At 42.4% G+C, this 24,393-nt stretch overlaps 1 protein-coding gene across 2 annotated transcripts; it reads right to left on the bottom strand.

The window, feature by feature from the left end:
• Positions 1 to 3,859: 3,859 nt before the first annotated feature.
• On the bottom strand, positions 3,860 to 12,043 carry LOC109894941 (leucine zipper putative tumor suppressor 3-like). Of its 2 annotated transcripts, none has more exons than XM_031829724.1 (7): positions 11,781 to 12,043; positions 8,604 to 9,047; positions 8,203 to 8,304; positions 7,921 to 8,049; positions 7,654 to 7,845; positions 7,333 to 7,563; positions 3,860 to 6,681 (listed from the first exon to the last, which is right to left on the bottom strand). In XM_031829724.1, exons 1-7 carry the CDS (start codon positions 11,889 to 11,891, stop codon positions 5,767 to 5,769), a joined length of 2,124 nt encoding a protein of 707 aa, XP_031685584.1. In that variant the 5' UTR covers positions 11,892 to 12,043; the 3' UTR covers positions 3,860 to 5,766. The 2 variants fall into 2 exon arrangements, with proteins under 2 accessions (XP_031685584.1, XP_031685583.1); XM_031829723.1 differs by having other exon boundaries at positions 8,203 to 8,307.
• Between the last annotated feature and the right edge of the window lie 12,350 nt (positions 12,044 to 24,393).

Below are 24,393 nucleotides of genomic sequence, written 5' to 3' on the forward strand. Positions count from 1 at the left end.
CCCCCACAACATGATGCTGCCACCCCTGTGCTTCACGGTTGAGAAGGTGTTCTTCAGCTTGCAAGCCTCCCCCGTTTTTCTTCAAACATAACGATGGTCATTATGGCCTAACAGTTCTATTTTTGATTCATCAGACCAGAGGACATTTCACCAAAAAGTACGATCTTTGTCCCTATGTGCAGTTGCAAACCGTAGTCTGGCTTTTTTATGGCAGTTTTGGAGCGGCCATTCAGGTTTTGTTGATATAGGACTTGTTTTACTGTGGATATATATACTTTTGTACCTGTTTCCTCCAGCATCTTCACAAGGTCCTTTGCTGTTGTTCTGGGATTTACTTGCACGTTTCGCACCAAAGTACGTTCATCTCTAGGAGACAGAACGCGTCTCCTTCCTAAGCGGTATGACGGCTGCGTGGTCGCATGGTGTTTACAGTGCCTTGCGAAAGTATTCGCCCCCCTTGTACGTTGCGACCTTTTGCCACATTTCAGGCTTCAAACATAAAGATATAAAACTGTATTTTTTTGTGAAGAATCAACAACAAGTGGGACACAATCATGAAGTGGAACGACATTTATTGGATATTTCAAACTTTTTTAACAAATCAAAAACTGAAAAATTGGGCGTGCAAAATTGTTCAGCCCCCTTAAGTTAATACTTTGTAGCGCCACCTTTTGCTGCGATTACAGCTGTAAGTCGCTTGGGGTATGTCTCTATCAGTTTTGCACATCGAGAGACTGACATTTTTTCCCATTCCTCCTTGCAAAACAGCTCGAGCTCAGTGAGGTTGGATGGAGAGCATTTGTGAACAGCAGTTTTCAGTTCTTTCCACAGATTCTCGATTGGATTCAGGTCTGGACTTTGACTTGGCCATTCTAACACCTGGATATGTTTATTTTTGAGCCATTCCATTGTAGATTTTGCTTTATGTTTTGGATCATTGTCTTGTTGGAAGACAAATCTCTGTCCCAGTCTCAGGTCTTTTGCAGACTCCATCAGGTCTTCCAGAATGGTCCTGTATTTGGCTCCATCCATCTTCCCATCAATTTGAACCATCTTCCCTGTCCCTGCTGAAGAAAAGCAGGCCCAAACCATGATGCTGCCACCACCACGTTTGACAGTGGGGATGGTGTGTTCAGGGTGATGAGCTGTGTTGCTTTTACGCCAAACATAACGTTTTGCATTGTTGCCAAAAAGTTCAATTTTGGTTTCATCTGACCAGAGCACCTTCTTCCACATGTTTGGTGTGGCAAACTTTAAACGACACTTTTTATGGATATCTTTAAGAAATGGCTTTCTTCTTGCCACTCTTCCATAAAGGCCAGATTTGTGCAATATACGACTGATTGTTGTCCTATGGACAGAGTCTCCCACCTCAGCTGTAGATCTCTGCAGTTCATCCAGAGTGATCATGGGCCTCTTGGCTGCATCTCTGATCAGTCTTCTCCTTGTATGAGCTGAAAGTTTAGAGGGACGGCCAGGTCTTGGTAGATTTGCAGTGGTCTGATACTCCTTCCATTTCAATATTATCGCTTGCACAGTGCTCCTTGGGATGTTTAAAGCTTGGGAAATCTTTTTGTATCCAAATACGGCTTTAAACTTCTTCACAACAGTATCTTGGACCTGCCTGGTGTGTTCCTTGTTCTTCATGATGCTCTCTGCGCTTTTAACGGACCTCTGAGACTATCACAGTGCAGGTGCATTTATACGGAGACTTGATTACACACAGGTGGATTGTATTTATCATCATTAGTCATTTAGGTCAACATTGGATCATTCAGAGATCCTCACTGAACTTCTGGAGAGAGTTTGCTGCACTGAATGTAAAGGGGCTGAATAATTTAGCACGCCCAATTTTTCAGTTTTTGATTTGTTACAAAAGTTTGAAATATCCAATAAATGTCGTTCCACTTCATGATTGTGTCCCACTTGTTGTTGATTCTTCACAAAAAAATACAGTTTTATATCTTTATGTTTGAAGCCTGAAATGTGGCAAAAGGTCGCAAAGTTCAAGGGGGCCGAATACTTTCGCAAGGCACTGTATACTTGCGTACAATTGTTTGTACAGGTGAATGTGGTACCTTCAGGCGTTTGGAAATTGCTCCCAAGGGTGAACCGTCCTTGTGGAGGTCTACCATTTTTTTCCTGAGGTCTTGGCTGATTTCTTTAGATTTTCCAATGATGTCAAGCAAAGAGGCACTGAGTTTGAAGGTAGGCCTTGAAATACATCCACAGGTACACCTCCAATTAACTCAAATTAGCCTATCAGAAGTTTCTAAAGCCATGACATCATTTTCTGGAATTTTCCAAGCTGTTTAAAGGCACAGTCAACTTAGTGTATGTAAACTTCTGACCCACTGGAATTGTGATACAGTGAATTATAAGTGAAATAATCTGTCTGTTAACAATTGTTGGAAAAATTACTTGTGTCATGCACAAAGTAGATGTCCTAACCGACTTGCCAAAACTATAGTTTGTTAACAAGAAATTTGTGGAGAGGTTGAAAAACGAGTTGTAATGACTCCAACCTAAATGTATGTAAACTTCCGACTTCAATTGTAGCTCTTCACAAAACAAATGTGCAGGTTTCCTTAAATGTGATCAAAAGTCAACATTCTTGATGAAATCCTTTATCGCTGTAAATAGTGAAAGGTCATCTGCATCTGTTGCATACAGTGGATTACAGGCCCTGTTGTTAATGTGTCATTTCAGATCAATCAATCAAATGTATTTATAAAGCCCTTTTTACATCAGCAGATGTCACAATGTGCTGTACAGAAACCCAGCCTAAAACCCCAAACAGCAAGCAATGCAGACGTAGAAGCACAGATGATTCTGCTGCAGTCACAGGGAAGCCCAGGAGACCCTCATTTAGTACCCGTCTGTATGCTGCCCTCTCTAGGTCCTTCTGCTGTGGTGGTAAGAAGAAGAGTGACAGACAGATAGAGAGACAGACAGGCTGTGACAGACAGTAAATGTCAACAGACAGATAGTGACAGTAAGCAGACATTGACTGTCAGATGAACCATTGTGTTTTACATTTACAAGCGTACAATAAAATTAAATAAATTGCAACGGAACCTGCAATTCTTTGTTCATTCTTCAAGTCTAAAAAGCTCCAGCTGAGCCACTGATCAATATTCTGTTATGATAAGATATTCCCAGAGAACACTGAATACATGTGTGTGTCAACAGCAGTATTATAATAGATGCAAAAGTTGACTGATATATATATTGACTTACACTACTGTTCAAAAGTTTGGTGTCACTTGGAAATGTCCTTGTTTTTTGAAAGAAAATCAAAACACCAGTCTCAACGTCAGCAGTGAAGAGATGACTCCGGGATGCTGGCCTTTCTATTCTGGTTAGAGACCGTTTCCACTGTTCTGTGAAGGGAGCAGTACACAGCGTTGTACGAGATCTTCAGTTTCTTGGCAATTTCTCGCATGGAAAAGCCTTCATTTACAATAACAATAATAGCATGATGAGTTTCAGAAGAGAGGTATTTGTTTCTGGCCATTTTCAGCCTGTAATCGAACCCACCTATGTAGATATTCCATTAAAACTCAGCCTTTTCCAGCTACAATAGTCATTTACAACATTAACAATGTCTACACTGTATTTCTGATCAATTTCATGTTATTTTAATGGACATTTTTTGTTGTTGCTTTTCTTTAAAAAACAAGGACATTTCTAAATGACCCCAAACTTTTGAACGGTAGTGTATATTGACTGATATATACCGGCTGATATATCACATCCATATTTATGTAAGTACTGTATATATTTAAGAGAGAAGCATTTATTTCCTTTGTATTGATATTCTAATCATTACAGACAAGCACTGGAGACTAAATAATGTTGATTTACTTGCATCTTTATTGATTCAGTTTGATTTATCCAGGAGAGACTTTTGTCAAGCCATTACAGTAACATAAATATACAAAATGTAAATAACAATTCGCTCTCTAAAACAATATATTAATTACACTGATATCAACAACATTAAAAGTCAACAAACAAAGGCTTTGGAGATGGTTGATGTGGTTGTACCATGTAGTACAGTCATATAACATTCATATATACAGTAAAAAAACATTAAAGAAAAGCTTGTAACACTCTGCCGATTCACAAGAATAATAACGATGATAATAGTCACAATTATCTTTAAAAAAATATTCACAGGTAGTGTCTTACTATCTTGATATACTGGAATAAACATGTCCACATTCTGTCTGACCTCCTCAGCAGGACATAGTGCAGTAAATCTGAACCATATCTAGGGAAGGCAATGTCTTTCTTTGTGTGGCTCTCTAACTCTATGAGCTGAATCCCACTTTGAAAAATGTGCACCCAGCCTTGCTGATTTAAAAGGCCTGGAGACAGTACTCTCACTCGTCTATCTTTACATGTGAAGGCAGTTTGACCTCTGTCCTTTCTCTTTCTGCTCACTATTGTCACTTTCTCATCCCACTTTTGGTCATAAAAGCAGTATCTGAATGTATAAATAACAACAATATCAGAGTAAAGCCAGCGTGCTGCTCTGTCTCTTTCCCAGACCATGGAATAAAGTCATTTTCAAGTCATTTTCTCTGCTGGTGGGGAGCCCTGTCAAGAGCTTGGGGGCCGCAAAACATACCGATACAATATGAAAAAGTGTAATTTTTCCACACTGAATTCTCCTAAATAGCCATCCAAAATTGTCTAATAACTATGATTCAAATGTTGATTTCATACATTGTGACAATAATGACACACCATGAGAATGGCTGCAAGTGTACAGATATGCATTAGATTCCCTTTTCTTTCACACTATTTCTTGAATATCGGTTATCGTTGGAGTTATCGGACGATACCAATATAGTGTTAAAAGGCCACTATTGGCAGATAATATCAGTGAACCTATATAATCAGTTGGGCTCTAGCCCTGACACAACTTAATGCTGACCCCTTGTGTTCATCTTTAGGTACCGCAGACGGTTTGCAGTGTCAGAGAGCCAGGCTCTCCAATTACGCCACACTAAGAACCATTCAGAGTCAATTACATTTAATCTCAAGCCATTTGAGGATATTTTCTGAAACGGAACCAACCAACTACCAATCAACTTTACCACTATTTTCCTAATTTCCTCATATTAAAAAATACTTGTGAGTCTTCATCCCCAATTTTAACCACTGTCTCCAAAAACATCCCCTCACACACCTGAGAGTATCATCACCCCAGAAATGCCAAAGACAAGCACATTCTCCAAAACATCACTCTTGATTATCATCTAAAATCTTCTTAAATATGATTTTCTTATCTCCTGACCTCATGTCTCATTACCATAGACATGCAATTTGGCAAACTACCCTCCAGGTTGGCACTAAACCTTCCAGAGGAATAACGTTATCAAGCTACAATGTTATTGTCTTGAAACTTTTGGTGCCATCCTTGCTTTCCTTTAAGTGTCACTGCTTCCCACCAAGACTGCCTGGATACTTTACATTAAAGGCAAAGAATTTCAATATTTAACCTAAACCATGTCAATGATAGTTTATATTGCATTCTACAGTGTAGCAGTTCAGTTTATGTTTTTTTTGTAGTTCTATGCTCTTTATAGTTTGTGTTCATAGTCTAAACTCTATTGTATGGTTCTCTGCTGTTCAGTTTGCATTGGTTGTTTTCACTATACATTGTGCAGTTCTGCGTTGTAGTTTAATCTGTCCTGTAGCCTATCCAATTGTGTAGTTTGTAATCAAGTTGATATTAAATAAAATGGAGCGTCTCTAAATCTCAGTGGACTCTATCCTCTCTAGACGTGAGGGTCCGGCCCAGGGGGTGGGCAGTTGGAGGAGGGAAGGGGAACCTTTCACGTCCTCACAAGGCGGTGGGGAGAGGGTTTGGGCAAGGGGAGCAGGGAGAGGGACTGAGGGAATGGGAGGGAAGGTTGACAGGGCCGGTGGTGTGGGAGGGGAGCTGGAGGATGAGGGGGTGGGGGTGGGTTTGGACCCCAGCTGTCCCACCTGTTGCTCCAGAGCCTGGTTCTTCTGTAGAGTATCCACATAGCTGACCTGAAGCTGTGCCTGGTATTTCAGCACATGCTCCTTCTCGTCAATCCAGCTGTCTCGTTCCTGGTCGAAACTAAGGGCCTGGCGCTCTCTCTGTTGACGTTCTAGACGTAAGGTCCCCTGGAGCTGATCCAGCTGCTCACGCAGGTTCCCTGATTCCACCTGGGTCTCTTGGCACTTATGCTGGGCCTCCTGGTGGAAGTGGGCCTCCTGACACAAGTGGGCCCCCTGATGAAGTCGAGCTTCCTTGCACAATTGGGCTTCCTGGTGGAGATGAGCCTCCTGATATAGATGGGCTTTCAGGCGCTGGTGGGCCTCCTGGCGCTGTTGCATGTCATGCCACTGGGCCTCTTCACGCTGCTGCCTCTCTTTTCTCTGCACCTCTTGCCTCTGGGCTTTTGCCTCGTCACTCTGGAGGCTGAGCAGGGCATCTGAGGTGGGGGTGAGAGGGGTGGACAAGGGCTCTGGGAGAGTGCGGGGGCAGTAGAGAGCCCCCCAGGGTGGGAGTAGCCCCACAGCTCCTAGGGTTTGGGTTATGGCAGGATCAACCACTCCGCCCATCTCCCACAGAGCTTGTTGAAGACCCAGCACCTCAGCCTCAAACACACCCAGCTTCTCCCTCAGGATAGACACCTGACAAAGGGAATGAGGAATAGTATGAGTCTGTCAATATGTGTGTGCATGGTTCAGTTTCACTTCCATCCCTAACTCTGAACGGACAGGATAACTCATCTACTGTAGTGTACACGTTAGTGTCATCAGATAGGTGACTTACAGGTTTCTATGTGTATGGGTTGTTGGAATCGGCTAAACTTTGAACATTGAGATATTAAATAAATGATAGAGAAGAAGCCTTGAATAGAAAGAGTGGAAAAGAATGGGTTTTATGTCAGAAGTTAAGTGTCCTCTGTAGAAAGCCAGAAGGCCTTGGAATGTGTTTGATGGAGGAGAGGCGAGCGACGTGTTGATATAGGGAAGACAGATGGATATCTGTGGATTAGGTGAAGGAGGGGTTAAGGTCAGGAGGTGAGGGGTGAGGTCAGTTCCCCTTAAGGGAGTAATCAGGGTTTAGTATCTGGTTACCTTCTTCCAGTTGGGCATAAACTGTAAGGATTAGAAAGAGGGTGTGTTTTAAGTAGGATGTTTATAACTGTGATGGAGATACATTTTTGCAGTCTGATTACAGCTGTACAGCACCTTTGGGAAGAATTAAACTTGGTTAAAGCTTCTCTAGTGTCCGTGGGTTATTTACTGAAAAATAAGAACCTAACAGGGTATAGGTACCTCGGTCAGCGTCCTCCTCAGCTCTCCCTGGCAGCTCTCCAGCTCCAGGCTCTTGGAGCTATATGAGTTCTTGAGGCCCAGCATGGCCTCCTCCCGGTCCCTAAGCTGGGAATTGGCCTCCTTCAGCTGGCCCCTGAGGGCCACCATCTCCCCCGCCCGCTGGGTCAGCTCCACCTGGCTATCCCTTAGTTGCTGCTTCAGCAGGGAGATCTCCCCTGCCTTCTGACACACCTGGACCACACATAGTAGGTCAGTGTTATGAGGAGGCTGTTCACAAAGTCGCACACACACACGCGCGCACACACACACACACAAACACACCTCCCACTTGGTCTCATCCAGGCGTGGCAGTATGTCAGTCTGTTCGATCCTGAAGTGCAGACACTTCCTCTCCAGATCCTCTCTCTGGGCCAGCAGGGCAGCCATCTCCTCCTGCAGACGTCGCTTGTCCTGCGACAGACGGGTGATCTGGGCCTGCAGGGCATTCTGGGAGCGCTGGGCGCGACGGGTCACCTGCACACAGAGGAAGAGAGTATCAACATTTGGTAGACTGTTATTGGTTACCGCTGCTGTGGAATGTGTGGTCACCTGCTGCAGACGGGAGGCGTAGTTCTGCCCCAGCTCATCCATCTGTCTCTCCCACATACGCTGCTTCTCCTCAAACACCTGGACGATGGCGGCCTCGCTCTGCTCCAAGTTACGACACATGTGTTGCACCTGGGAAAGGGGAGGAGAGATGAAAAAGAGGACAGAAGAGGAGGACAGGATTTTTGGGACTAACCCAAAGCAATGACTATTGCTACGTTCATGAAATCTATGAAAATAAATCACGCATGAACATTGACCCCAAAATGATCTTTCAGCTCTCACCTCTTGCTCCTTCTCCCAGAGCCGGTTCTCCAGGTCTTGGATGACATCATCAGAGGAAGGAGTGGGACGTTGGGGTGCTGGGGTGTCCCCCAGGTGGTTCAGCTGCTGATAGGACGAGGAGCTCTTTACTAAAGAGGAGCGGTTACTGTACGAGGCACTCAGCCCGTTCTGGAATAGTTGCATACATTTATATACAATCCACTCCTGCTGTGGCTTTGGTATGATAGTGTACCAAACTGGATAGATGCAGATACCCAGAGAAAGTAAAACAAATGTACATGAATTGCTGCTGGTGAGCTGCACTGCACTAAAAGGATGTTAGCACTCATCAGGAGTCAACTGCAGTGGCTTTCATTACATTTAAAAAATCCCATTTGCGTAGCAGCAAGCAATGCACCCACCTGGTAGCCTGGTTGCTCCAGCTTTTCCAGAGCCACTGCAGCTCCAGCTGTGGTCCCTAGTCTGTTGATATTGCTGGTAGAAGCACTGAGAGACCCCAGGGCCTCTTGAGGCCCATAGCACAAACCAGAGCCTGCATATGTGGGCAGGCTGGTTAGAGAGTTCCTCCCCGAAGCTGACATCCCTCCATGGACCCCTCTGTTACTCTTACCCCCTCCTGCTCCCTCTGCCAGGCATCTGCCCATCCCTGGGCTGTCCTGGTCTAGGAGGAGGGCCTCTGGAACTGCCACTAGTTCTCCTCCCCCTGCTCCTCCTTCTCTCTGCCCCCCCGCACCCCTACCCTCACATCCAACCCCACTGGTTGGGACAAGGAGGTTCTGCATGGAATGAAAGCTCTTGGGAACCACTGGTTTGAAGGCAGAGGGACGAACCAGCCCTGAGTTGTTCTGGAGGGTTGAAAACCAGGAAGAGGCAGAGAGAGAAAGGGAGATAGAAGGGGAGAAAAACGGTTTGCATAGAGGGATATCAGTAAAGAAAGTTCTAAAGAAACTGGAAAGGAAACTGTTAGCATAAAAACACTTTAAAGCCTTTACATTACTGTCTTGAATCAGTAGACAATATAAATCATTGTCAAATACTATGCCAATTATTATTTGTAAGACCTTTTCACCATTCTATTTCATCAGTTGTTATAAGAAAAAAAAGTATTTATGTAACTGTGTAATTATGAAGTCATAATGTAACTGCAATGATATAATGATACAGCAGCGTATACGTGTTGCTGTGATGTGATATGCAGCTGTTCAGGGAAGCTAGAAATCATTATACACAGGCAGTTAGAAAAGCCAAGGCTAGCTTTTTCAAGCAGAAATTTGCTTCCTGCAACACTAACTCAAAAAAGTTCTGGGACACTGTAAAGTCCATGGAGAATAAGAACACCTCCTCCCAGCTGCCCACTGCACTGAAGATAGGAAACACTGTCACCACTGATAAATCCACCATAATTGAGAATTTCAATAAGCATTTTTCTACGGCTGGCCATGCTTTCCACCTGGCTACTCCTACCCCGGACAACAGCACTGCACCCCCAACAGCAACTCGCCCAAGCCTTCCCCATTTCTCCTTCTCCCAAATCCATTCAGCTGATGTTCTGAAAGAGCTGCAAAATCTGGACCCCTACAAATCAGCCGGGCTAGACAATCTGGACCCTTTCTTTCTAAAATTATCTGCCGAAATTGTTGCCACCCCTATTACTAGCCTGTTCAACCTCTCTTTCGTGTCGTCTGAGATTCCCAAAGATTGGAAAGCAGCTGCGGTCATCCCCCTCTTCAAAGGGGGGGACACTCTTGACCCAAACTGCTACAGACCTATATCTATCCTACCGTGCCTTTCTAAGGTCTTCGAAAGCCAAGTCAACAAACAGATTACCGACCATTTCGAATCTCACCATACCTTCTCTGCTATGCAATCTGGTTTCAGAGCTGGTCATGGGTGCACCTCAGCCACGCTCAAGGTCCTAAACGATATCTTAACCGCCATCGATAAGAAACATTACTGTGCAGCCGTATTCATTGATCTGGCCAAGGCTTTCGACTCTGTCAATCACCATATCCTCATCGGCAGACTCGACAGCCTTGGTTTCTCAAATGATTGCCTCGCCTGGTTCACCAACTACTTCTCTGATAGAGTTCAGTGTGTCAAATCGGAGGGTCTGCTGTCCGGACCTCTGGCAGTCTCTATGGGGGTGCCACAGGGTTCAATTCTTGGACCGACTCTCTTCTCTGTATACATCAATGAGGTCGCTCTTGCTGCTGGTGAGTCCCTGATCCACCTCTACGCAGACGACACCATTCTGTATACTTCCGGCCCTTCTCTGGACACTGTGTTAACAACCCTCCAGGCAAGCTTCAATGCCATACAACTCTCCTTCCGTGGCCTCCAATTGCTCTTGAATGCAAGTAAAACTAAATGCATGCTCTTCAACCGATCGCTGCCTGCACCTACCCGCCTGTCCAACATCACTACTCTGGACGGCTCTGACTTAGAATACGTGGACAACTACAAATACTTAGGTGTCTGGTTAGATTGTAAACTCTCCTTCCAGACCCATATCAAACATCTCCAATCCAAAGTTAAATCTAGAATTGGCTTCCTATTTCGCAACAAAGCATCCTTCACTCATGCTGCCAAACATACCCTTGTAAAACTGACCATCCTACCAATCCTCGACTTTGGCGATGTCATTTACAAAATAGCCTCCAATACCCTACTCAACAAATTGGATGCAGTCTATCACAGTGCAATCCGTTTTATCACCAAAGCCCCATATACTACCCACCATTGCGACCTGTACGCTCTCGTTGGCTGGCCCTCGCTTCATACTCGTCGCCAAACCCACTGGCTCCATGTCATCTACAAGACACTGCTAGGTAAAGTCCCCCCTTATCTCAGCTCGCTGGTCACCATAGCATCTCCCACCTGTAGCACACGCTCCAGCAGGTATATCTCTCTAGTCACCCCCAAAACCAATTCTTTCTTTGGCCGCCTCTCCTTCCAGTTCTCTGCTGCCAATGACTGGAACGAACTACAAAAATCTCTGAAACTGGAAACACTTATCTCCCTCACTAGCTTTAAGCACCAACTGTCAGAGCAGCTCACAGATTACTGCACCTGTACATAGCCCACCTATAATTTAGCCCAAACAACTACCTCTTTCCCAACTGTATTTAATTTTAATTTATTTATTTATTTTGCTCCTTTGCACCCCATTATTTTTTTTATTTCTACTTTGCACATTCTTCCATTGCAAAACTACCATTCCAGTATTTTACTTGCTATATTGTATTTACTTTGCCATCTTGGCCTTTTTTGCCTTTACCTCCCTTCTCACCTCATTTGCTCACATTGTATATAGACTTGTTTATACTGCATTATTGACTGTATGTTTGTTTTTACTCCATGTGTAACTCTGTGTCATTTTATCTGTCGAACTGCTTTGCTTTATCTTGGCCAGGTCGCAATTGTAAATGAGAACTTGTTCTCAACTTGCCTACCTGGTTAAATAAAGGTAAAATAAATAAATAAATAAAAATGTAATTGTGAGCTAACCCAATATGCCAATAAGCCACAGGACCCTATAGCTACACACATACAGTACTTGTTTGAGAAGAGGAACATACCTGCTCTAGTTTGCCAGAGACAGGCAGGATTTTGGGTGGGTTGTGGGTTGGAGGGTTGTTCTGATTGTCGGTTTTGTTCTCTCCAGTTTCTCTGTGTTGGTGGGGAGTCATCCCAGTACCACTGTCATTCCCCCCCAGGTCCACCAAGTTACTGCATATATCCAGACTCACAAAACCTACTTGTGTCTCTCTCTCCACCCTCTCTCTTTCCCTCTCTATCTCAACCCTCTCCCGCTCTCCATCCCTCTCTACCCTCTCTCTTTCCCTCTCTCTCTTAACCCTCTCCTGCTCTCTCTCCCTCTCTACCCTGTCTCTATCCCTCTCTGCCCTCTCCCTTTCTCTCTCCCATACTCTTTCTCTCTCCATCTCTTTGCTCTCCATTTCCCTCCCTCTACTCTCCCTCTCTCTCTCCCACTCCCTCTCCCTCCTTCCAGCTCCGTTCCCATATCCCACCCATGGATCCTGCTGGTCACAGTTGGATGCCTTTGTAGTGGTATGGTCTGTGTCAGAGTCCGGTGGCCGGTCTGTTCCAGTCCCAGTCCCAGTTCCAGTCCCGGTACCAATACTAACACTTCCTCTTTCGTCACTAGACGCGGTTCCCTCTGAGACTGTCTCTGGGGGGAGTCGTTCGGTCCTGCAGCTACGGTCAGCGGTGCAATGGCGAGACAGGGCCGGGGAGTGGGGCAGGGTGGTCCTAGTGCCCACTGATTTCATGGCAAACTCCTGCTCCTCTGCCACTCCGCTACCCACACTGCCCATGGCGAGGGGTCAGGGGTCAGAGGTGAGAAGTTAAGGGGGACAGAGAGTCATACTGCCTCACACACTGGGAAGCAGTGTGGGTCATCATGGGTTAAAGGGGGAACCGGATGCACACACAATGAAGAGAGAGGGAGAGAGAGAGAGAGAGAGAGAGAGAGAGAGAGAGTAGTTAAACATGTTCTGTTCATGAGTACCCTCACACACAATGTTCATCCAGATGGAAGAAGAAGGCAGGGGCAGTAATATTTACACAATGAATGGAGTTGGATCATCTGAACAATTATACACAGTGAAATGCAGTGTAGCTCCAGTCAAATAGTGTTGTAGTATACAACATCCAATTTTACACAGTTACCATTACAATAGTTTCTGAGTTTATGTTACTTATGCGTGCAACACGTGTGTGTGTGTGTGTGTGTGTGTGTGTGTGTGTGTGTGTGTGTGTGTGTGTGTGTGTGTGTGTGTGTGTGTGTGTGTGTGTGTGTGTGTGTGTGTGTGTGTGCATGTGTGTGTGTGTTTGTGTGTGTGTGTATAGGTCTACAAATGTTGACAGCTACATCAGGTTACAGCTGGCTACGATTGCACCTCTCAATCTACTATGCATTCTAGATGGAGTGATTGAGGCAAAAGGAAGCAGGAGTGCAGCCCTTCTCACTAACTCTCTCCTACTACATAATGTGTGTGTGTGTTGGCATACAGCACACTACCCTGGGTGCCCTCAATGCCTTGATATGAGAGAGGAAGAGAGAGACAGAGAGAAAAAATAGAGAAACAAAGAGATAGAGAGAGAGAGAGAGTTGCTCTTACCACAGGCATAATCCCCTCCCGTGTCAATGTGTTACAATATTTACTTCCAGTGGTGAGTTGTAGTAGCAGCCTAACACACTGTCTCTCTACTGATCTGATGGTCTCCTCTCACTCCCGCCCTTCACGATTCTATCCAACTCTCACTCCTCCCTCCATCCCAACGCGACTATATCAGCATTCGAATCGCACCAAGACTGAATCGACTGCGTTCCCTGAAACACTCACGGTTATTAGATTGGAATTGTTATCCTTCTCAAACGGACATGTATTTGTCATAGACCGAGCCGCATTGATGTAGCCTGGGATACCGTATCCCCCAGCAAACCCGTATGCCCTGTCTACAAGATACGTACTCTTTGCAGCACCACAGTCGTTTGTCCGTTAGAAAACAACCTTGGCCTCTTTCCGGTCGGTTATGAAGGACCCTAGGATGTGGTCAGTGGATGTTTTTTTGTCTCTCGATATTATCGACTTCAGCCACCGTCGGTGTCGTATCGATGATGATGGAGGAAGCGGCGGATGCGACTATCAGCTGTAACCACACACAACCCAGACACGCCCCTCCTTGTGCACGGCAGAAACGCCACTTTTTACGCCACTCAACCATACATGAGCAAAGGCTATATGTAGGCCTACAGTAGTGGTGCGCAGATCAGCTGTTCGTTCACCCGCACCCCGCCCGCAATTTATAATAACCCATCTGCATCTATATGTGACAAAGTGAAAATCGGAGGCCCGTACCCAAACCTAACCCGCTAATATATAAAATGTGGTGTAGGCTGCAGTCAGAAATGGCAGAATGATTTTTTGACCGTTTTTTGTTGTTGTTGTGATTTCTGCTTATATTATGATTTCTGCTTGTAATTTATGACATTTTGATGGGGGTTTTGTTAGACAACTAGTCTATTATTAGATACACGCAGCTTCTTTTCTGTCATTATACAATATGTTGCCCTAGAAAACTAAATAAACCATGAGAACCAGAAAAGCACCATAAATAGATAGAATGAATCTAATTGCCATCGCCGAAGTTTTTAATGTAATATTTGCTTCTTTCACCGAGCAAAGACGGACCGGAGAGAAGATGCAGTAGCATAACAAAAACAACGGGAACGATTGCCAAATGACTTCAGTTTGACCGGTTCTAAGGATATATAAAGCTGTGAAACGACCTAACTTGTTTCTGATATGATTTCAGTTCGGCTTGGATGCATATTTATTGTAGTTGAAATACTATCAATATCAGATATGATGCTGTCCTGTTTTTACTATCATTAAATTGAAGACGTAGTTTTATCAAAGATTCTCTGTAATTAGTATTACCCGATCAAACTGATTAATCATGTAACAGTAATTAACTAGGAGGTCGGGGCACCAAGGAAAATATTCAGATTACAAAGTTATCATCTCCTAAAATAACTTTTCAGATATTTTATATCTGATCAAATAGTCTTCTGATTAATGAAGTATTTACTTTACCTCACGTTAGTCTCATTCCAAACGTAGTAAATTGTTGGTTATCTGCACGAACCCAGTCTTCACTATGAGTCATCCATACATCAATTGTCTTAAATAATTTATTTATTAATACACATTCACAGAAATGCATAAACAAACAGTAGATAGTTACAAGGAATGATAGGAGAATGTGCCCTAGTCGGCTAAAGTAGGGGTCGACTAAGATGAGACACTACAAAGTTGATAATTATAACAATTGAAATACTAATCCTTTGCACATGAACGCTCACTCATTCGGAAAATATTCAGATTACAAAGTTATCATTTCCTAAAATAACTTTAAAAGTTAGTTTCTGTTGGAGAGTTTTTGTCCCCTCTCTCTCTCTCTCTCTCTCTCTCCATAGAATGGATGTTTCGGCGGTTGTCATTCTTCGCGTTCAATGATACCGAATTCCTAGCTGCAGACTAGTAATTAATATCAAAGACTTGTTCTTATTCTGTCAGTATCGATAGTCTAAGAGTTTAACCACGTGGTATGGTTAAAAAACTCAGCAATGGTCTACAACCTTTGTCCCCTCGTAATGGAGGAAAACATGGTCTGATTAGAATTTTTGAAAGTTAGGTTTTATTCGAAATTGCAGAAAAGGGCTGTCCCAGCATGCCTGACCCTAACTGGGCTCATGGGTGATCCCCTGATTGAGTTCAACTCAAAAGGGAATTCGAGTTTCCTTCATTAAACAGTCCAAAATCACATTACACAATTTTACAAACAGTATCATACTCACTCATTCATCTTATACAACAATTAGATGTAAACCTCATATCTGAGGCTATTATATTAACAGCGTTATGGTAATGTGGCCACACTGTCTCCCATGAGCTTCCCCCATGAGCTTCTCCCATGAGCTTCCCCAAGTTGTAACAAACGGACCAGTTTGTAGCTGGATTCTTCACCGATCTTTTATACCTTCACCGGAATGTAAACGTTGCTCGGACCTCAAGTTCTGTGAGGTGGAAGAAATTCCTTTATTCTCTATGAAACTTCACTCTATCTCTATACTGTGTGGCCATGAGGATATCCTCTCCTCAGGAATTTACGACCTCTCTCTGACCACAGCAGCCTAGTTGAAGGAGGAAAGCGGGAGACAGGGAGAGGGGTATGGGGCTTGCTGTACCCAAAGAAGGCAACGTCATGACAATGCTGATAAAGATAGCCCCTCTACAGAGGACTGTGCATTCGCATTCTCTCAAGATGCTGAAATAAAGAAATCGTCTTTTTCCACTCCGGTTCCCGAGTAAAAAATGTTGACTACATTTGATGTATAATTTTATTGCAAGAAATGCTTAATTCTGCAAGAGTTAATATTAAGGCTATGTGATAGGTTATAGACCTACTCTCAGTGTTCAGATTTCTGTTTTCATTTAACCCATCTGAACAGTAGGTTACAGTTCCCTTGAGGTGCCAGAAACCTATTTGAAGTCATTGTCTTGTGACAGTCGAATCTGTAGGCTATAGCTGGCACTGCTAGCATCCTCTTCTACCACTTCACCAACTATTTCCCAAACATTACTTTTCTGTCCCTCCCTTCTCTTTATTTTCAACTCTGCATTTCGCACCAAATAGCAGATAGCCTAAAATAATGAAAGATAAACCTCAATGTAGAATATGAGAATGATAGGCTACATATCGCTGGGACTACGGTTATGAGTCAACCCGCCGTCAGAAAGTATTCACACCTCTTGACATTTTCCACACTTTGGTGTGTTACAATATTGGAGTCAAATGGATTTAATTGTAACTTTTTGTCAACGATATACACAAAATACTCTGTAATACTATCTACACAAAATACTCTGTAATACTATCTACACAAAATACTCTGTAATACTATCTACACAAAATACTCTGTAATACTATCTACACAAAATACTCTGTAATACTATCTACACAAAATACTCTGTAATACTATCTACACAAAATACTCTGTAATACTATCTACACAAAATACTCTGTAATACTATCTACACAAAATACTCTGTAATACTATCTACACAAAATACTCTGTAATATTATCTACACAAAATACTCTGTAATACTATCTACACAAAATACTCTGTAATACTATCTACACAAAATACTCTGTAATACTATCTACACAAAATACTCTGTAATGTCAGTGAAAGAAAAATTCAACAGCAAAAAATGTTTTTATTTCATGAAAAATAAAACACTAATATATTTTGATTAGATAAATATTCAACCCCCTGAGGCAATACATGTTAGAATCACCTTCGGCAGCATTTATAGCTGTGAATCCTCTTTCTGGGTAAATCTCTCACAGCTTTGTAATCCTGGATTGTACAATATTTTGCCATTATTGTTTTAAAAATTCATAATTGCTAAACAGACATTTTCAAGTCTTGCCATAGATTTGAAGCTGATTTAAGTCAAGACTGTAACTAAACCATGTTGTCTTGGTAAGTAACTCCAGAGTACACTGAGTGTACAAAACATTATGAACACCTGCTCTTTCCATGGCATAGACTGACCAGGTGAATTCAGGTGAAAGCTATGATCCCTTATCCCGTATGATCCCGTAACTTGCTAAATCCACTTCAATCAATATAGATGAATGGGAGGAGACAGATTAAATACGTTTCAAGCCTGGATACAATTGAGACATGGGTTGTGTATGTGTGCTATTCAAAGGGTGAATGGGAAAATGGGGAATGGTAGTAGGTGCCAGTGTCACGACTTCCGCCGATGTCGGTGCCTCTCCTTGTTCAGGCGGCGCTCAGCATCGCCAGTCTACTAGTCATCGCCGATCCACTGTTCTTTTCCTCTGCTTTTGTCTTTGTTTTCACACACCTGTTTTCCATTTCACATTATTGGTTCCTGTATTTAAACCCTCTGTTTTCCTCATGGGTTTGTGCGGGATTATTTTTTTGTCAGTTAGTTAGGTTTTTGTGTATGGCTGGTTTATTTCGACGGGTGCTGTGTTCACCCGTGCGTCATCATTACCATCTTATTTTTGTCAAGTGTAATTGTTACCTTGTGCGTTATTGAATAAAGTACGTTGCTCACTCATTCTGCTCTCCTGCTCCTCACTTCATGCATCAGCTACACTGACCTTCTGACAGCCAGCCGCACTGGTTTGTGTCAAGAATTGCAATGCAGTGGGGTTTTTCACACTCGTTTCCCGTGTGTATCGAGAATGGTCCACCACCCTAAGGACATCCAGCCAACTTGACACAACTGTGCGAAGTATTGGAGTCAACATTACTGTGGAATGCTTTTGACACCTTGTAGTCCAAGCCCAGATGAATTGAGGCTGTTCTGAAGTCAAAAGGGGGAGTGCAACTCAAGATTAGGAAAGTAAAGTTTTGTACACTCAGTGTTTATTTGGCCTTGGGTTTTAGGCTATTGCCCTGCTGAAAGGTCAATTTGTTTCCAAGTGTCTATTGAAAAGTTGCCACATTTTTGGGAGTTTTACTTTAGTGCCTTATTGCAAACAAGATGCATTTTTAAGAATATTTTCTGTTCAACCTTCCTTCTTTTCATTCTGTCATTTTGGTTAGTATTGTTGAGTAACTACAATGTTGTTGATCCATCCTCAGTTCTCTCCTATCATAGCCAGTTAACTCTGCAACTGGTTTAAAATCCCCATTGGCCTCATAGTGAAATCACTGAGCTGTTTCCTTCCTCTCCGTCAACTGAGTTAGGAAGGACACCTATATCTTTGTACTGACTGGGTGTATTGATCAGGGGATGGAAACGGTTCAGGGAAGTTGGCCGAAAACAGAACCGAGAACAAAAGTGATCTATAATGTTCAGGAACAGAACCGTTATTTTTTTAAAGCATGGGAACCGGTTAATAATGTTGTTTTATGTTCTGGGCATTTTTTTAAATCTCCAGTCCCACAAAACAAGATGTCCAGTGCTTCATGCCCAGCACTCTCCTCACCCGCAAAATGTCAGTTTAAACGTCTGTCCATTGCATGTACATAGCTTGCCCGCTCCATAGCAAACTGCTCTATCCATTGGTGAAGTAATTTAATGTTGAGCTAAACATACAAAACATTTAGAATTCAGAGGTTTAAAAAGGAACAGAAAGGATTGATATAAACCGCTACTTTTTGGGGGTTCGAACTGGTTCAGAACTAATGGTTCTGTTCAGAACAAAACGATTGGAAATTATTTTTGGTTCCAACCCCTGGTATTGATACACCATCCAAAGTGTAATTCATAACTTAACCATGCTCAAAGAGATATTCAATGTCTACCTTTTTACATTTTTACCCATCTACCCAATAGGTGCCCTTCTTTGTGAGGAAATGTAAAACATTTGTAGTTGAATCTGTGCTTGAAATGTACTGCTCAACTGAGAGACCTTACAAATAATTGTATGTGTGGATACAGAGATGGGGTAGTCATTCAAATATCATGTTAAACACACAGAGTTAGTCCATCCAACTTATTATCAGACTTGTTAAGCACATTTTTACTCCTGAAGTTATTTAGGCTTTCCATAACAAAGGGGTTGAATTGTATTGACTCAAGACATTTCAGCTTTTCATTTTCTATTAATTTGTAAACATTTTTTAACACATTTTCCACTTTGACATCATGGTGGATTTTGTGTAGATCATTGATACATAGTCTAAATGTAATACATTTTAAATATAGGCTGTAACACAACAAAATGTGGGAAGAGTTAAGGGGTGTGAATACTTTCTCAAGACACTGCATTTGCTACTGTCATCATTTATCAGTCAAAAGTACTGGAAATAAGTTGAATTATTTTAGAAATGATAGGCCTAGAAAATCAACTTGACTGGGTTGGTGCATAATGACTATGGTGCTTCAGAGACACAAAGGGGTGCCATGTCACTCTGGGTTCTTGTTATAGAGCTTGCCAGCTTGTAGTCCTAAAATCCGAAAATGAGTTTGTTCAGCCAATAAGGTCTGGCTTAGGAGGTATTATATGTTTTGTTCTATGAGATAATATCAATCAGTTAACGTGACCTTGATACATTATGAAGCCTTTATGTGCTTTATAAAATTCCATAAATGCTTCAAAACTCACAAAAAGTGTTAACTGATTAAGATTATCTCATAGAACAAAACTTATATGATCTCCTAAACCTGTTTTTACCACAATTTATTTTGGGCATTAATTGAAAAACCCTACAAAAATTCCATTAATTTCCCCATAGGCTTGGGCCAATGAACTATGGCGGAGTTAGTGCCTACAAAAAAATAAGAAATGACATCAGGCTAATTAGCAGCATGCTGGAACCCTTGTGGATGTAGCCTAACAGAGCAAAATGTTCGATAACTCTATGGAGCCCCAAAGATGTTCTCTCTCTCGCTCTCGCTCTCTCCTTTCTCTCTCTCTCGCTCTCTCCTCTCCTCTCCTTTTTCTCTCTACACCTAGGCCTATACAAGTGACACCAACATGTTGGAGTTGCCATGGAAACATGCTCTGTCTGCTCTGTGATCATGAGTTGCAGCTAGGGTAATGGTTGGATGCAGCAGGGAAAAGGAGAGGGATGGAAAAAGAGATTGTGCATGTGAAGAAGAAGAAGAAGAAGAAGACAAAGCAGAAGAAGCAGAAGAAGAAGCACAGTAATTTAGGGATTATCTCAAAGGCATAATAGAAGTAGATGGCATCCCAATCTTCCTCAAACCCTCTACAAATGATTCTACCAAGAACCCTTTGATCATCTAAAGGTTCTTCCTAACCCTTACACTCTATGAACTGTTCCACCAGCCTTTAAACTCTTCATTAATGACAATACATTACATGATGGCTTAGTTAAACCTTAACACAGTGGTGTTAAGAAAATCAGGCCTGCAAGTCACACAACCCAGACACTACCCACCACTGCGACCTGTACGCTCTCGTTGCTTGGCCCTCGCTTCATACTCGTCGCCAAACCCACTGGCTCCAGGTTATCTACAAGTCTCTGCTAGGTAAAGCCCCGCCTTATCTCAGCTCACTGGTCACCATAGCAGCACCCACTCGTAGCACACGCTCCAGCAGGTATATCTCACTGGTCACCCCCAAAGCCAATTCCTCCTTTGGTCGTCTTTCCTTCCAGTTCTTTGCTGCCCATGATTGGAACGAATTGCAAGAATCTCTGAAGCTGGAGACTCACATCTCCCTCACTAGCTTTAAGCACCAGCTGTCAGAGCAGCTTACTGATCACTGTACCTGTACATAGCCAATCTGTAAATAACACACCCAACTACCTCATCCCCATATTGTTATTTATCCACTTGCTCTTTTGCACCCCAGTATCTCTACTTGCACATCATCATCTGCACATCTATCACTGCGGTGTTGATGCTAAATTGTAATTATTTCGCCTCTAAGGCCTATTTATTGCCTTACCTCCCTACTCTTCTACATGTGCACACACTGTACATCTATTTTTCTATTGTGTTATTGACTGTGCGTTTGTTTATGTGTATACAGTGCCTTGCGAAAGTATTCGGCCCCCTTGAACTTTGCGACCTTTTGCCACATTTCAGGCTTCAAACATAAAGATATAAAACTGTATTTTTTGTGAAGAATCAACAACAAGTGGGACACAATCATGAAGTGGAACGACATTTATTGGATATTTCAAACTTTTGTAACAAATCAAAAACAGAAAAATTGGGCGTGCAAAATTATTCAGCCCCCTTAAGTTAATACTTTGTAGCGCCACCTTTTGCTGCGATTACAGCTGTAAGTCGCTTGGGGTATGTCTCTATCAGTTTTGCACATCGAGAGACTGACATTTTTTCCCATTCCCCCTTGCAAAACAGCTCGAGCTCAGTGAGGTTGGATGGAGAGCATTTGTGAACAGCAGTTTTCAGTTCTTTCCACAGATTCTCGATTGGATTCAGGTCTGGACTTTGACTTGGCCATTCTAACACCTGGATATGTTTATTTTTGAACCATTCCATTGTAGATTTTGCTTTATGTTTTGGATCATTGTCTTGTTGGAAGACAAATCTCCGTCCCAGTCTCAGGTCTTTTGCAGACTCCATCAGGTTTTCTTCCAGAATGGTCCTGTATTTGGCTCCATCCATCTTCCCATCAATTTTAACCATCTTCCCTGTCCCTGCTGAAGAAAAGCAGGCCCAAACCATGATGCTGCCACCACCATGTTTGACAGTGGGAATGGTGTGTTCAGGGTGATGAGCTGTGTTGCTTTTACGCCAAACATAACGTTTTGCATTGTTGCCAAAAAGTTCAATTTTGGTTTCATCTGACCAGAGCACCTTCTTCCACATGTTTGGTGTGTCTCCCAGGTGGCTTGTGGCAAACTTTAAACTACACTTTTTATGGATATCTTTAAGAAATGGCTTTCTTCTTGCCACTCTTCCATAAAGGCCAGATTTGTGCAATATACGACTGATTGTTGTCCTATGGACAGAGTCTCCCACCTCAGCTGTAGATCTCTGCAGTTCATCCAGAGTGATCATGGGCCTCTTGGCTGCATCTCTGATCAGTCTTCTCCTTGTATGAGCTGAAAGTTTAGAGGGATGGCCAGGTCTTGGTAGATTTGCAGTGGTCTGATACTCCTTCCATTTCAATAGTATCGCTTGCACAGTGCTCCTTGGGATGTTTAAAGCTTGGGAAATCTTTTTGTATCCAAATCCGGCTTTAAACTTCTTCACAACAGTATCTCGGACCTGCCTGGTGTGTTCCTTGTTCTTCATGATGCTCTCTGCGCTTTTAACGGACCTCTGAGACTATCACAGTGCAGGTGCATTTATACGGAGACTTGATTACACACAGGTGGATTGTATTTATCATCATTAGTCATTTAGGTCAACATTGGACCATTCAGAGATCCTCACTGAACTTCTGGAGAGAGTTTGCTGCACTGAAAGTAAAGGGGCTGAATAATTTTGCACGCCCAATTTTTCAGTTTTTGATTTGTTACAAAAGTTTGAAATATCCAATAAATGTCGTTCCACTTCATGATTGTGTCCCACTTGTTGTTGATTCTTCACAAAAAAATACAGTTTTATATCTTTATGTTTGAAGCCTGAAATGTGGCAAAAGGTCGCAAAGTTCAAGGGGGCCGAATACTTTCGCAAGGCACTGTATCTGTTGTTGTTTTTGAAGCACTGCTTTACTTTATCTTGGCCAGGTCGCAGTTGTGAAAGAGAACTTGTTGTCAACTGGCCTACCTGGTTAAATAAAGGTGAAATAATTTTTTACAAATTAAATAAATAAACATCTGGAGGATCAGCATTTGTGGGTTCAATTACAGGCTCAAAATGGCCAGAAACAAATACCTTTCTTCTGAAATTTGTCAGTCTATTTTTGTTCTAAGAAATTAAAGCTATTCCATGTGAGAAATTGCCAAGAAACTGAAGATCCCGTACAAGTCTGTGTACTACTCCCTTAACAGAACAGTGCAAACTGTCTCTAACCAGAATAGAAAGAGGAGTTGGAGGCCCCGGTGCACAACTGAGCAAGAGGACAAGTACATTAGAGTGTCTAGTTTGAGAAACAGACACCTCATAAGTACTCAACTGGCAACTTCATTAAATAGTACCCGCAAAACACCAGTCTCAACGTCAACAGAGAAGAGGCGACTCCGGGGTGTAGACCTTCTTGGCAGAGTTGTAAAGAAAAAGCCATATCTCTGTCCAGTGTCTGTGTTCTTTTGCCCATCTTAATATTTAATTTTTATTGGCCAGTCAGAGATATGGCTGAGATATGTATGGGGGAAAAAGTACATTATTTTTTCTAGGAATGTAGTGAAGTGAAAGTAAAATATAAATCGTCAAGTAAAGTAAAGTACAGATATCCAAAAACATGACTTAAGTAGTACTTTAAAGTATTTTTACTTAAGTCCTTTACACCACTCTCCATGGTCAATTTGATTTGACATTCAATATCCCTATTGGGCTTGTTAGGGACTATCAGTAAAGTACACAATATACATGGGACAATAGTAAAACATTTCAATAGCTCCAAATATCAATTACTTAAAATCCTCAAACCAACATTTTAGAAATTAATTTACAAATATTGAAATCATTAAATGGGACAACTGAAAGATCTGCAACATGAAAATATAACTATAAATTATTGACGGTCCCTAACTAGCCCCATAGGCTATCCAATGTCAAACCAACTTTGCCACAGTGGCACACCAGCCGCTGAAGCTAATTGGCGAAAGAAGTTGGCTTGCTTGCTAGCTAGTCTAGGCGACTTCAAGACACAAGACCTGGTTAGACTGTTTCACGTTATCTAGAAGGGTGAATGACTGTAACTTTGTACTGTTTTGGTAGAGTGAATGTACACACATACACACAATAGATGACCACAACTCTTGTTTGGCTTCAGTCATGGCCACTGCATTTCTTAATGACCAAGCTGAAAAACAAGGCAAAATCATCAAGTTCAGCCATCCTTTAAAATGTATGAACCCAGAACTTAATACATCAGTTTACCAATTACGGAAGGATTTAGTTTTGGTTTAACCAAGATTAGCAATGATTCAATTCAAACAAGAACAAACATGTTTGTTATATCTCTCATTCATTTTAGCAGATGCTCTTATCCAGAACAAT

Source organism: Oncorhynchus kisutch, linkage group LG8 (assembly GCF_002021735.2).
Source record: "Oncorhynchus kisutch isolate 150728-3 linkage group LG8, Okis_V2, whole genome shotgun sequence".
NCBI classification, from domain to species: domain Eukaryota; kingdom Metazoa; phylum Chordata; class Actinopteri; order Salmoniformes; family Salmonidae; genus Oncorhynchus; species Oncorhynchus kisutch.

What these genes read in the sequence shown, in the direction of transcription:
- LOC109894941 (XM_031829723.1), bottom strand. Translation starts at nt 11,891, where the DNA reads ATGACTCCCCACCAACACAGAGAAACTGGAGAGAACAAAACCGACAAT. An exon ending in TCTCTGGCAAACTAGAGCAG is followed by an intron (nt 9,048 to 11,780) that starts GTATGTTCCTCT and finishes TCAACCCTCCAG; the next exon opens with AACAACTCAGGGCTGGTTCG. An exon ending in TGGATGAGACCAAGTGGGAG is followed by an intron (nt 7,564 to 7,653) that starts GTGTGTTTGTGT and finishes TGTGTGGTCCAG; the next exon opens with GTGTGTCAGAAGGCAGGGGA.